This window comes from Sciurus carolinensis, chromosome 4, assembly GCF_902686445.1.
Source record: "Sciurus carolinensis chromosome 4, mSciCar1.2, whole genome shotgun sequence".
In the NCBI taxonomy this organism is placed as follows: Eukaryota; Metazoa; Chordata; class Mammalia; order Rodentia; family Sciuridae; genus Sciurus; species Sciurus carolinensis.
This window is the reverse complement of record NC_062216.1, coordinates 85,420,901-85,436,644: the sequence shown is the minus strand read 5'-3', so window position 1 is coordinate 85,436,644 and position 15,744 is coordinate 85,420,901. Positions and strand designations below refer to the sequence as shown.

Below are 15,744 nucleotides of genomic sequence, written 5' to 3'. Positions count from 1 at the left end.
AACTCCCCAACTTTTCTCTTATTTTTATCATTGCCTTGATTACTTAAAGCTATATGTTAATTTTAGAAATAAATTTATAAAATTTTGCTCTCTAATTATTTTATTTATTTTTTTTTTTGTATTTCAACATGGATAATTTCTATTGCCCTGCTTTTAAGCTCACTGTTCTTTTTTTGTCTGCATTATGCAATTTACGAAGCCCCTTCGGTGATTTAAAAACATATTTTTCAGTTCTTAAATTTTTATTTCTTTATGAAGATTTCATTTTTTCACTCATGTCTCTTAAAATTATAAATATCTTTACTTACTATAGTCGTATTGAAATCACCGTTCACTAATTTAAAACTGAATCTATTTCCATTAACTACAACCCTACTGAAGGATAGAATTATATTTTCCTGATTCTTCCCAATATTTGCCTAATTATTGATTGTATTTCCTAGCTTTCCAATTTCCTAGCTTTCCAATTAACAATTGCAAGGTAAGGCATTTGGGATGCTACATTGCTGACTCATTCTGCTATTGTTTGGGTGTCAAATGATTTTCAGTTTTTTTAGTAGGCATTTTATTTCCTGTAAATCAGTCTGATCCTGTTAAGACTTGTTTTTAGGAACTATTAGGATGGGACCACTAGTTATTAATCTAGAAGTAGTGTAGACTTACTCCTAACATCCATCTTTCTGATTTCTTTATTGAGTGTCTGGAATGTTTGTGAGCTTCCTCCATTATTGCTAGTTACAATTTCTCTGTCTCCAAGTGTAATACAAACTTTCAAGTCTATATTTATGTCACATTCCCTGTGGGCCTTTGAAAATCTACTTGATCATGAGTAGCTTGGGACTCAGTGAATATCTAAGTGGATTTCAGATGTCTGTAGTTCCTAATCTGCTATCCTACTTCTCCCCATGCTGTGCTCTGAAGCCTTAGCATCATTGATATCTGATATGATCCTTCTTTTTCCTCTCTCTCTCTCTCTCTCTCTCTCTCTCTCTCTGTCTAACTCAGAAAGACTACAGATGCTCTTTTTGATTCTGCGCCCCCAGGCTAACAGCCACTTGAATCTGGAGGCTCACTCTAAGTCTTGTCTGTTCAGTCCTTTCTGAGAACAACAGTTTCATATGTACTTTGTTTGTTTCATAGTTCCTTATGTCAGCAGGATCAGTCAGGTGCCCTTTGTGGTGAAGTGGAAGCATTCATTTCTTTCAAATTATATGTTTTTGAATGTTTAATTCTGGAGTCTTCCACATATTTGGAAACACTTTTTTGGTTGACATTAAGATTTTTTTTTCAATTTTTACAAATATCAGAGGTATATTTCCATTGAATTTCACTGAATCTGAATTTCCTGATTCTAATTACATTTTATCAAACTGAAGGGAAGAATAATTAAGTTGCCAACTATATAATAAAATATCAAATGACGTAAGTCATCGAACTAAGTGGTATTTGAAAACTTAAGCTAATTTGATTCTAACACAAGTTTTACCACATTGAAGGCTGTTTCCCATCTGTTTCCACAGTCCAGAATGAAACTGTACTGTACTGAACATGAATAATTATATTTAAGTGGGTGAAACAGAGGAAAATGTTGCTTATTTTATGTATACAATTAACATAAATAGAAATTGAAGTACAAAATGTAGAATTAACTGGGGTTAATTTATAAACACAAACTAATATTTAAAGGCAGTTAATGTGATTATTATTTGTTGGGTTTGACATTTTTTGTTTGATGATATTTGAACAAAGTATTTAAAAATATTTAAATTTTAAAGCAGTGCATCTTTTTCATATTTAAAAAAATTATCATTATAAGCATCTTAGCCTTTTATGTGACAGAATTTTAAATATAAGGTTTATATTTTGAGTAAGAGTAGGAAAAAATGCTACACCTAGTTAAGATGACAAGAGTCTAGAATGACAGTGAATTGTCAATATTATTCATGAGGACTATGAGATTCTTCCCATTCAGTCCTTAATGGTGAACTTTATAAAGGCACCAGGCAAGGGTACTTTAGCGCTTGTGACATGTCTATTTTACACATATCATTTATCAAGCATAATGGGTAGTATTGGAAACATAATCATAGACAAAATAGATAGGTTTATTGCCCTCCCCCATCCCACCCCATTTCTTACAAACTAGTGAGGGACACAAGAAACAATCACACTAAGGAGCAGGATGATAACAGTTTGTATTAAGTGTGACAACTTTAACATTAATAGAGAAGTGAGACTTTATTAGATTGGGTTATCAAAGAAGACCTCTGTGAGAGATGACATCTAAGTGAAAACTTAAAGGGTGTGATGGCTTAGTCACATGAAGAACATAGAAAAATGTTTTAGGCAAAGAAAACACAACATCAAAGGGGCCAGCATATTTGAAGCACATGAAGAAAAGAAAAGTGATGTCACTGGCTTAAAGTACATGAGAAAAAGAATACTAGAAGTTGTAATTAGAGACCTGGGTACTAACAAGATAACTCAAAACCAGGTTCTTGATCATACTCAATGCTCCAATATGGGCTGACCCAAATTGAATCTCCTCCAGAAAACAACTTTATAACATCCCTGCAGTTGATCGTCTCAAAACTTTCCACCCTCCATTGACTTAGCCTAGGTTGCTGACTGAGCTTCTGAATTGACTCATTCCCTATTTCCAATTAATCATGGAGTTATGTCTTCTCAGCTTTCAAATTCAGCCACTGCTAGCAGTGTCCATTGCTATCACCTAGTCCTAACCATCCTGGCCTCTTGCCTAAAATATTGCAATACCCTCCTTGCTGCCTTTCACTTCCTCTCCAATCCACTCTTAAACTGCAGTCAAAGGGATTTCTCAAAAACTATTCTTTATATCACAGAATTCCTCTGTTTGAAACTTTCACATGACTTCTCATCCCTGGAATAAAATGCTTTATCATATTACTTCTCTTATCACAGAATGGTCACAGCATGGTATATACATGTACCTCCACACCCATGTGTCTGTCTCTGTCTTTGTGTTTGTTACTTTGTGAGTTTTATGCTCCTTTGGCTGGTATTAATGAGCACAATCAAATCTGACTTACACCAAATAGCAAGTACGAATGCACGAATTACCTTATAATTCCTCCAGTGATTTTGGTTTTATTTAGAGAATTATAGTTTGACAAAAATCTAAGTACTCCTTACTTACTAATTTAGTGATGTTAAACATGATTCATTTGTTTCCTTCAAAATTTGCCATAATAATTAAATTTCATTTTTTCTTGTTTACTAAAACAAATTCCTACCTAGGTGAAGGATGGTTGAGCTATGGTTTATTGCCACTATGTGTTGATGTATACCTAATCACTATCTGCTTTGTTATTTTGACTGACTGATTTCCAATCTTTTTTTCCTTAAAGTTGCTATATTGCGCAGTAAAAAAAAAATCTTTAAAAGCATACAAAATTTCTTATTTAGTTCCTACAGCCAACTCATCATCCAACAGGTATAACTTTAAGAAATGAAAAGAGTCATGTGGGAAGGAAGATTCATGCTTTGAAGATAGAAGTATGATGCATGAGATCATGAAAAGAAGGCAAATTCATTCACAAGACCTGTGTCACTTACAGTAAAGGAGACTGTTTCTGTGAAAGTCTGGCAATATGTTTCAAACACTCTTTGGTTGGTTCTTCAAGATAGGTTGTATTCTCTTCAGGATCAGGTCTCATATACTCCCAACCAATAGCTGGAAAATCAATCTGAAATAAAGAAAAAATTGGACATGTATTAAAGGTATCTCTGAAGATACTATTAATTTACTCATCTTTATTGTGGATTTGTGAAAACTAAAGAATAAATTATATTTTTTGTGCTATTATTTCTCTGAAATAACTTTTAAAAGAATCATAAGCACTTGAACTTGGTATTTAAATATATATGATATTTGGTCAATGTTTACACATAGTATTTAGATTAATGATTTGTAATGTCTGAAGGAAAATAAGAAATAATAACAATATAAGAACCTTCTGTGAAGCTAACTATTTTGCATTTTTATTTAATGCTGAGGTTATATCCTTTATATATTTCAGTGTTAAAATGTCTATTATGAGATGAATAAATTTGAAGATGATAATTATACTTTTTTCATGTAATCATTTGTGAAAATAAGAAGAGCTATGCTATGTTCTCAAGTCCAAAAGCCTGAAAACCATTTTGTAGACATGAGATTGAGCACTTCTCTGGCAATGACCTGTTTTGCTTGTACATTTATGTAATCAAATAAAATATCTTTGCTTTGGATCTGTAGTTCAGGTTTATAGACAGGGCTAGAATCCAGGCCTCCTTTTTCTCTGACTCAATGTGCTTTCAATTAAGACCCTTTTAGTGATAATCTGACTCTGGTAAATAAAGTAACGGTTAACAAAAATGAGTCGGATGTTTTAGTGCTTCATGTATTTTCTTAAGGTTATCAAAGTTTTAAAAAATTTAAAAACTAGGAAATGCACAGAATTTATTTTTTTCTGCTGAACCATGTTAGGTTGGAAACTTGAAGAAAATTGAGGAACATTATAGACTATGTTACAGTTTGAAATTCAGTTTAATCCATTTGAGTCCTTATGTATTTGAAAATGTTTTAGTACCTTTCTTCTATAACTCTAATATTTGTTGCAATTTTTGTTTTTGGTATGATCTATATTTTCGTGTACCAATTATTACTCCCACATGATAAAAGGAGCAAGTTATAGGTAAGATAATACAAAGCAATGTTACAGTAAATTTTCTCTCTTGACAAAGATTAATCTTGAAAAGCTAATGTGGAAGTATATACGGTACTAGCAGGTTACGTGTTACTCTTTAATATTGCTAAAGACATGGAACTGAATTACTAGAAATAGTATTACATGAGCTAGAAAAATTATGTCAGTCCTAAGTACATGGCAGTGCAGATGAGTAAACTAAAGATAGTGGATGAGAATGCAAAAGTAGCCCTGGCTACAAACTATAGTAAATTTTTTGATATATTTAGGAAGTAATTTTTATTGCTAGTACCCAAGTGAGCTCTATATCAAATTACATTATGAATCTAAATACTGATTCAAGAGTCACTAATGGAAAATATTAAGTTTCTTCCAGTTGTCATTTGTTATGACACTTAGCAAAAGAGAAGTTCCTCAAGGTGTGTATGAAGGTACTTGCTCATGGTACTTTTGAGCACCATGGATTACAGAAGACAAAGGTATGGTAGTATCCACAACCTTCAGAGAACTTACTGATGAGAAAAAGCATGCCAATTCATTCAAACGAGGATGAATGAATTTGGTTACAGTTCTCACAATCCAATCATTTCACTTCTGAATGCTCCTACAGTAACAGGAACTTTTGGGAGATACCTCATATCCAAACTTAGCACTATCAGAGATCTCTCAGTCAGTGGAAAGAAATATAACATTGGTAAGAATGTTATTAGGTATTTTGTGAACACAGAGGATAGGCACTTAACTTTTCATGGGGTAGAAATAATTGAGGGAGTAAGTAAGAGATTGCTAGAGAAAGGAATATGGATTGCAAGAGATAAATATCACTTACACATAGAGGAGGAGAGGACAGTGGATGATGAAGCAGAAGGGCAGATATATTCCAGACAGGGAAAAAAATATTTATATTGCTTATAAGGTAAAAGCTAAACAGTACACATCAGAAATAACAACATTTTCAAAGTTGCTGGTGTTGATTGTGTCAAAGAGGGACTGGCAAGAGAAGGGATGGAGAGGGCCGTGCTATAGAGTTTGGTTTTTATTTTCTAGGTATTGCTGAGTCACTGAAGAGTAAATAGAAAATGGCAGGTTCAGATTTAAGTTTTAGGAGGATCATACTTGTAATACGCAGAGTTTGAATTGGAGAATGACAAAACTCAACTATAGAAACCAACTGAACTGTTATAATACAGGAAGGAGTGGCTGAATCTAGGGGAGAAGAGGTAAGGAACTGGGAAGATGGACTTGAAAAAATATGGGAGATTAAATTAGCAGGATATGGTGTGCACTAAACAAAGTAGAGAAAACAGGTAGGTGTATGTGGGACATGAACAGACGTAAAGAATTCAGGAGATAAGTGTAATTTTGGAGAGGAAGGTGGACCTGGTTTGGCATATGTTTTGCTTGAAGCTGCCAATAGAAAATCCAGGTGGGAGTTTCAGCAAGTATATGGCTATATTTGTCTGACACTTGTGGTATAAAGGAATCTGAACTAGAGATACAGAGTCAGAAATGAACCTTCATAGACACTGTAAAGAAAGACTGAAGAAGGAGTATGCCCTAGTGATATCCCTGTTAAGTATCCATCCAAGAAACACGAGAACATGCATCTATACAAAAATATGTACATAATGTTCATGACTGCAGTAGTCTTACTAACCACAGGGCAGAAAAATTCCAAACCTGCATGGACAAATATAAGGTAGTACATCTATTCACTGTAATATTATTCAACAATAAAAAGGAATGAATACCATGCTATAGCATATATGAATTTTGAAAATATCATACTAGATCACAGAGCCAGTTACAAAAGTTTCCACTTAAATAAAATGTCAAGAACAGGAAAGCCTACACAGGCAGAAGGTAGAGTAGCAGATGCTCAAGGTAGGAGAGGACAGGGGAATAGGAGTTGATAGTTAATGGATGTAAGATTTCCTTGTTTGAGGTGATGAAAATGTTCTAAAGTTGACTGTAGCGATAGATGCATATATCTGTCAAAATACTCAAAATGACTGAATTATACACTTTAAATGGGAGAAAAGTGTGATATGAGAAATATCACAGTATACCCCATAAGAATGTATTATTATTATGTTAATAAAATTTAAAAACAATATTTAAAGATCTAGAAGTACTAAGTATCCTGATCTAGTCATTATACATATATATATATATATATATATATATATATACATTCACACACACTTACACACAACTCAATTATTACACTGTACCACATAAATATGTATAACTAAAGTAATAATACAATATTTTAAATTAAAAATAAAATATGAATTATATTTTAATACAGTCATTTGAAAATAGAAGTGGGCAGTAGACTCTTGAGAAATGTCCACTGTGAAGGCTAGGAGAGGAAGGGACTCCTAGGAAGGAGACTTAGAAAGGATGGTTGGAGAAACAGAGTAACACCCAAGCCAGAGGGAGAGTTGCTCAGTAATAGGGAAGAGAGAGTGCAGAATAGAGCAGAGGGGGCTGATATGAACAGCCACTACTGGATTTGGCACCCAAGAATTAGTAGATTTCCTGACCGTGTTAAGCCAGTAAAAACAAGTCAGAATACACACAAATGAGGAGGTGAGAAAATTGAGAAATACAGACTAGAACAAAAACAACACTAACACGTTTGAAACAACTGTGTTTTTAGTTCATAAAAATGTGACAGTCTTTCTACTGAGTTGTATTCAGGCAGAAGCAGGAAGTTGAGGGAAACCCAGGCTAAGGGAGTCCTGCAACAGGGTGCTCTTCTTTCTCCATTTCTGACCTGGACCTCCTTCACTCTGTTCTCTGCTTCTGGTCAATATAGAATATAAGATCTGACAAAAACTGTTGACTTGAAGGACTCATGTTCTGTGACATATCACATCTGTCACACTGGGTTGACTATCCTGAGGGAGACGCCTTCTAATAAAGACAATCAGAACAATACAGACCTTCCTGAAGTCGGGTAGGCACAGTGTAATTCTTTCAAGGTACAGAAGTGAGAATAGAAGGTTCAGTGACTTCTCAAGGTCATAATGTTTTCTGTTAAACAGTTAAGATTTGACTCCAGATTTCCTAACTCTCAGTCTGCTGTCTTTTCCTTAGTAATATTCTTTTCCTAACAAAAACACTGGTTACAGAACTGGTTTCTAACTTCCCCACCATCTCATAATCTTTAGGTTGAAAGATACTGCTCTAAATTTAGCTGACTGTGTCACAAAACTGATACTGATTACTAAAGGTTTTGGTTATATTATCTTCAAAACCATTTTATTTTGTGTATTTTATTTCCAATTTGAAACCATACTGAAATTTTTTTCTGTATATATATTTGTGAAATTATTTGTGAAAATTGGGTGATTTAAATTCTGCATACTGTTAAATGATTATTATAGATTCTACTCTTTACTCTCTCTCTTTTTTTTTTGAAAGATGAATTCTATTATGGGTCCAGATTTCAACTGGGAAATTTGTGCAGCTGTTGAATAATTGACACTTCTCTTCTGATTCTGCTTTCCAGAATCTGTGTTCCTAAAGGAGCTATGCAGCCATGTGAGAGGTACAAGGGAGTCTCATCTGGTAGTTTGCCTTACTTCTGTTAAACCACCTTTGTCCCTCCTCTAAAGACCCCACAAATCATGAATTTATATCCACAAAGCTCTGTCAATGATTAGACTTGACTTAAACTTTGGTAATATGAAGTGGTTTGAATTAGGGAAGAATTATGATTTTTAAAAAAATTTATCCTTTTAAAGGATTGTAACTGATATCTATTCCTGGACACCCTACAGGTCTGGCTACCTATTTTTTCTCTTTATTTTTGTCTTGAAACTAAAGATATTGCTGTTGTCCTAGGAATTCAAGTTTTTGTTCATTAAGTTGTGTCCACTTATGTTTAAAATAGTTGCTACAATAAACCACTTACCTGTTCTTTTTTTTATGTTAGTTTTGTCCCTATGATCTTTAACTTGGAGCACGCAGATATTTCTCTAACAAGTGTGCATGCATCCGGTCTTCTTGTTTTCCAGGACATTTTCTACAAAATTTTCAGAACTGCTTTCTATGACTCATTGCCCAGATTGTCATGTTTGAATCTGGTACACAGTCTAAACCCTTAATGATTTTCCAGCCTCCATCACGGTTTCTCATGTAATTTATTCTTTATCTTAGCTAACATGTCATGTTTTCAAGCTAATGCTGCCTTTCTGAATCATTGTTTTTGCACTGTGTAGTCCTTTATGACTATATCGTCAACCCCTCTTAAACTATTCAGTTGGAATCTACTCGGGGCATTCAAGTCCACCCAGGGTATTCACAGGTCACGTCCTTAGGACTCAGTGTCTTTCCCTCATACATTTTCTGTACTATCTCTCAGAATTAGGCATTGCTTTTCTCTTTGTGACATTGCCCTGGAACAGTGAAAACATCTGTCACATTGCATCCAAGAGAGTTTTAAAAGTCTGTCTCTCTAGTAGATTTTGCATTCCTCAAACTACCTGACGTGGTATTTCATAATCATTCATGGTCATAAGGGTGTTTATCATAACATTTGGTGCACAGGAGTCATATATGAGATGTATATTCAGAGTGAGAGAACTGAATTACTAGTATTTTTCTATTCTTCTTTTATAGAACATATTTATCAGGTTTATGGTGACTCTTCTTTCTGATAAAAATGTTCCCTTTTGTCCTGCTATGATAGGGAATCTGCTAATCGGTCATCATGTGTTGACTGTTTATGACATGCCAAGATCTAAACTGAATAGTCTCTTTCTTATCATTTTGCCCACAATTAGAAGTGGATCTTTTGGTACTGTCTGAGGGCTTCCTCAGTCATAATGTGAAGTCACATTTTTATAGTGTTAATTTGTCTTTTCCATTTTCAGGATCTTTCTATGTGTCTTTCGAAACTCTAACTTCTATACCCCTTCTCCTAAACTCACAGGTAAAGCATCTAGAACTCTACAGGATTCCTTCAAAGACATCCTCAGTTGAGAGCAATTTTGTCTCCAGAGGACATTTGACAATATCTGGAGACACTTTTGGTCTTCACAAGTGGGAAGGAGCCACTGGCATCTAGTGGGTAGAAGTTAGGGATGCTGTTATCCATCCTACAAGGTGCAGCAATAGGACAGCCTACCATAACAAAGAATTATCTGGTCCAAAATGGTGCTGAGGTTGAGAAATCCTGTTCCAGAGGGGTGCTACCCAAGTAACAGTTTCCACTTTTGCTGTAGAAATGGAAGGTCCATAATTCCTGCATTTCCACTTATGAGAGTATCTAACCAATAGGCTCCAATCTAACACTGGACTCCCATTGTGAAGAAATGAGGATTGGTCAGTAGTAAGAGTCACTGACCACATTTTATTCATAATCACAAATCACAGAGAGTAGAGAGGTTTAAGAAAAAAATGAGAGTATAATAAATGGATTTTATTTGCAATTTCTCTTCCACTATTTAGTTAATTGCTAGACATGTAGGAATGTACAGTAGAATACAAGTATGACACAATGAAATGGTGGGTGTGAGTAAAGTACCATATTAATAATATATACCAAGGAATGTTTTTGGACAATAAAGGGAAAAAGAATGCACATAATGAGTATACAAATGGCAATGCTCTAACACTCTCCCTCATGATCTTGTGTGATGGAGAAATGGCATGAAATTGCTTTTATATAAGCTGGGAGAAAAGTGTTTTGAGAGTATTGAATACAGAATAAAAAGCAAAAGAAGTCTCACAAATCCCAGAAGGCTGGAAGAAGAGAAGACTATTAAAATGTGTGATCCTACAAGAAATTGTTTCTGTCATTGACCAACAAACTACTTATCATCCAACACTTGCCTTGTATACTTTAATTTCATAGCTTGGCACTTACCTGCAGGGTCACTGGGGATGGCTGACTTCCATCCCACACTCCTGGAGCTATCAGTTCTATGGGAGGCTCATTCTGTAATGTCATGCTGAAAAGCAGAGACCCGAGAATGGATTTTCTGCAAAAGACAGCACATACCGACAAAAAGGAGTTACTTCCTGAGTGAAACTATTAGTACCTGTGCATGTTTTCTTTTGGAGTGTAAATATAATCAACTGTTTTTGTAGCTTCACGTGATAGGTAAAAGTAAGGTAAAGTATTCCACGGTCCAGACACTGTTTAACAGATCATTTGTAATATACAACATGCATTCCTATTTTCCTAGATATGCACATTTATTTTCCATGTGAGGATATTGTTTCCACAATGGTTTCTAACAGGTAGCATTTATTTGTAATTGTTGCTAATTATGATTGCAAAGTAGGACTAAAACTTTCAGATTTATAGTCAATGAATTTTGATTGCCTTAACTCAATAAAGATGTTAACTCTTCAGAGCATTTTTTGCTCTGTGGAGTGACTAAATTCCTGGGCATTTAGAGTTATGAGTTCTAAATTTATAGAAAGAGAAGATTTAAATTAGCATAGCATATGATCTGCAGAATCAAAATAGTTGTGGAACTTCACAGAGGAAATGTTCCTTCACACATAAATAGAAAGATTATTCATATTCTAAATGTTTAAAAATCAGTTGTAAATTACCATAGTAAATGAGATTGCACACAGGAAAGACTTTAAACAGGGAAGAATTCAGGGATGGTTTTAACAGATTCAGGAACATCCAAATCCATAGATCTTGCACAGATTTAAAAAAAGAAGCTATACCTGGCTGTGTATATGAATCAGAATATTGGAAAAACATTCCAATATTCACCATGAATAGCATTTGATTTTAATATACCAAATTAAGAATGTAGAGCTGAAAGTTAACAAAATTAAACTTAAGCTTATGAAGAACTTTAAAATGTCCTTTGAATAGTAACAATTTCACTTTGCTATTTAACAGATATCATGCAAAACTTGAGGAAAAAAGATCAATTAAATAAAGCTTTCTTTAAATTTTTAGCTCTGTAAGACTTGCCTTCTGTATTAATTTCCTATCTAAAGATATCATCAGAAAGTATCTGTCCAAAGGAATATAATTGGCCAACATTATTGAGCAGATATCTTTATATGATTGAAGAATATTCTTCTGGAAGGATAAATTTTGATTCTTGTTTATCACTTTGTTCCATCCTCATTCAAAAGAAAAAAAGTTGGAGATTTGATATGACAATGCCAGAAGACCAGTATTAGTAAGGTAAAATTTAGTTTAATAGGAGTAAGACTTATAAAATTATTAATACAATTTTCTCCTTTTGTCTTTCAGAGTAAATGTCCTTTACCCCAAATGACCCCAAACGTCCATCCTGGGAAGAGTTCTGGATTAGTGTCAGACAAAACACAAGAGGTGGAAGGAGTGCGTCTAACACCACACTTGGAGGCCTTGGGTTATACTTTTTCCACAGCAATTAGAAAAACTATTTCTGTCCACAGGAAAGGGTCAACAGGGTGAGAAAGAAGGAGGATGAACATATTGGATGGAGACTGTGGCAAAAGGAAAGCCCTTCACTTTCTGGCAATTTGGAATGGAGGAAGAAGAAGACAGAAGAAGAGGAAACTGAGTGAGAATGACATAGGTGTCCATTTGTCCCTCTTCTGCCTTCAGAAGTAGATGGGGTGGGGTGTGAGACAAGTGATCTGGCATAGTGCTAAGCACAGACAGATAGGCTCCTTTCTTCATTCCCTGATACAGATGCTGGGCTAAAACCACTTCTTGAACCAGTTTTGTGCTTACTTGTACCATGGCCAGTGAACTTGAGGCCATGTGGTAAACAGGCAGAAGGAATGCCTCACTTTAGTTTTATGGAGACTTCTTTGGTTTCTGAGTAGATGAAATGTGATCTAGAAATAAATAAAGATATGAGAGAGAGAGAGAGAGAGAGAGAGAGAGAGAGAGAGAGAGAGAGAGAGAGAGAGATTGATTTGGAGTTCTGGAATGGAGAATCAACCACATGATAGGGATAAAGGGGATCATATGATAAGGATAGAATGCCTTTGTGATAGGGGATCTGACTAGACCATCCAACCTGGGGTTAACCAGAGTTGTGGGCACACTCAGATGTGTTGATGTTGCCTGCAAGAACCAGTCTCCCAAGGAGTGCCAGTAAGCCCTGGCAAAGTTGGGAGAACACAGATCATGAGTTACACTAGCAGCAGACTTCAACTATAATCAGTAGCCAACAGCTTAAAAACTGGCTTTGATTTGGAAATCAGAAGTCACCAGGTCAAAGGATCTATTTTCCACCCTTTCTTTTCTAATCCTGTGCATTTTTTTCACTCTCTCAGGAAGAGAATTAGGGTGTAATAAAGCTATGTGAGTGACTAAGCATTTTTATCCAAAAGAGATTGCATACTTCTAAAAGCATGATTAAAACTACTGAACTGACTAATACTGTGTCATAGATGGAAAGCTTTTTCTCCTCATTAGTTACAGGGATGGAGCTCATTAGGAAAAGTGTTAGTTGCATTTTTATTCTTCACACCTAAATTGAAGAATGTTACATTATGGTCTTGCTACATTTTTATGTCCTGGTCATGTTTCCTGCTGAAAATCTGAGTGATCTAAGCTGGTTCTTACAAAGGAAAAATCTAATGGTAAGTAACTGACATTCCTGTCCTTGGATGGAATTGGAATCAACAGTCACATTGACCTTAACCCAGAGGCATATGGGGAGAAATAAAGTCAGAACACTTGATGTAGGAGTGTATTTGGGGAGATGTGTCATGAAGTAGGACATAGGGAGAATGGACTTCCAGCTCTCCAACAGAAACTGTTATGGTTTAGATATATGGTTTCCCCCAAAAGCTTATGCAACAATGCAAGAAGATTCAGAGGTGAAATGATCAGGTTATGAAAGTTTTAACCTAATCAGTGGATTAATTCACTGATAAGGATTAACTAGGCAGTAACTGTAGGCAGGTAGAGTGTGGAGATAGGTCACTGGGGATGTGATGTTGGGGTCTACATTTTATCCCTGGTAAGAGGAGTTATCTTTCTGCTTCCTGGTTGACATGTTCTGAGATGCCTTCCCTTTCCAAGTCTTTCCTTCATGATGTTCTGCCTCATCTTGGGTCTAGAGTTATGGAGTTGGCCATCAATAGACTAAACCTTTGAAACTGTGAGCCAAAATAAACTTTTACTCCTTAAGTTGTTCTTATCAGGTGTATCAGTCATAGTGACAAAACAATCTGACTAAAGCAGAAGCAGTCATATATATGCATATGAAATATGACATATATGAGATATTATTTATTTTATATATATATTTATATATATATATATATATATATATATATATATATATATCAGTTTCATGGCCATTCATGAGGGGAAAGAAACAAGGATTTGGCACCATTTTGAGACACTCTTTGTATTTGGTATTAGCTAGTTTGCTTTCTGGTAACAGGCTTTAAATGAAAATCTTTTAAGGTATTTCAAATGTAATTTCCAAAAACTTTTATAAGTGGAAAATACAGGGAGTATGGTTAATGAATTAAGATGTTAAAGGCATGATGACTAAGATCATTGATGGGCTAGAAAGAAGATGAATATGGGAACTTTTAATACCAGGCAAGTAGGGATGACCATACTTTTTTATACTATTATTACTACCATGAAAATATTCATAATTTCTCAGATAAAATTGATTTCCAAAGAGTTTTTATATAGCTTTGGGATTCTGCTGGTGGTTGAGGGCGGACTTTAGAAAGATGGTGGGAAGGTGCTCATTAGGCTGGACTTTAAGATTGCAAATTCTGCCCATACAACACAAATGAGGACCATTTATCACTCTGATACTTTGAAATATTTAAATATGATGTCATTGGAAAAAAGACTACACTGCTAAGCATAATATTTGTTTTAGAATATTTATAAGGATCTTTTCAACTCAAATATGTTACAAATATATTGAGTAGAAAACCCAACCTCAATTTGTAATACCAAGAGAACATATGTGCTGGTTTACCCTCTCTAATCCCTGCTTCCTCAAGCAATAAAGGAAGGTATTTGAAGAAAATACTTGATCAATTTTAGCTACGGGACTCTATGCATATATTGCTGGTATTCTAGACTCTAGAACTGAACAACCAGAGGACCTGAGGACATGATGTTATAAAATTCTTGTGGATGCTTAATAGGATTCATGCCTAAGAGTAGGTCCCTGGCAAGGCCTAAACAGGAGCCCTCTAGTGTGGGGAGGTCTTCCCAGTGTGTTCATGAGTAGGGCGAGGCACCTAAAAGTAGGAATGATTCAAATTAAGGTAGTAAAGACTGTGGAGAGAAATCAGATCTACAGTTTTGTTTTGTCTTGTTTTGTTTTTGTTTTTGAGTAACCTGATGATTTTATAGGAAGACTTCAAATCTGTCTTTATTATAGAGGATTTGAACTGAGTTCTAAGGGTCTACCTTGGACCAGGAGAAAGGACAATGAGAAATTAAAAAAGGACAATCTTTTCTGTTATTTAATTTTGAAGATATATCTGAAAAGATTAGCTATAGTAGGGTTAGGCAATTGTCTAAGGAATGAGATTGTTTGGGATTAAGATTTATTTTAGGCCTTTTTTGAAATTCTGCAAAGAATTACTAATTTCCCCAGGCTTTAACTTACCTTGGGAACCTTGAAAATATTGATGCTCAGGCAAAACATGACCAATTAAGTTAGAACTTTTGCAGAGAGTCGAACTTTAGATTTATTTCATAATTTCCCCAGGAAATTCTCTTGTTTAATAAGGGTGAAGAATCTCTGGGTTGAAGTAGTTTATCAAAATTTAGAAATGCTAAGTAACTATCATATTATTTGTTGTGAATTTAATTTGGAATTGAGCTCATCAAAACTGTTGGGTTGAGGATAACACTTTCATCCTGCAGTGTGGAGACACTGTGAATGTACATAGAGTGAAAGTCTTATCTGCAAAAGAAGAGATTAAAATTTTGCTGGTCAATTTTTCCTTTGAACTGGAGATATTTGTCTTCATAGAACTGAAGATGAGTTTGCATGTTTGAAAATGTAGAAGTTAAATTTTTATTTTTAGACAT

General features: G+C 34.8%; 1 protein-coding gene across 5 annotated transcripts in view; it reads right to left on the bottom strand.

Moving 5' to 3' along the window:
* Positions 1-15,744, bottom strand: part of Pik3c2g (phosphatidylinositol-4-phosphate 3-kinase catalytic subunit type 2 gamma) — a 367,859-nt gene that overhangs the window by 236,844 nt on the left and 115,271 nt on the right. For all 5 annotated transcript variants that reach the window (XM_047549321.1, XM_047549319.1, XM_047549322.1 and 2 more), the window contains 2 exons: positions 10,609-10,723; positions 3,595-3,725 (listed from right to left, as the gene is read on the bottom strand). In XM_047549321.1, the coding sequence (XP_047405277.1) occupies positions 3,595-3,725; positions 10,609-10,723 (246 nt within the window). The remainder of the gene's footprint in view (positions 1-3,594; positions 3,726-10,608; positions 10,724-15,744) is intronic.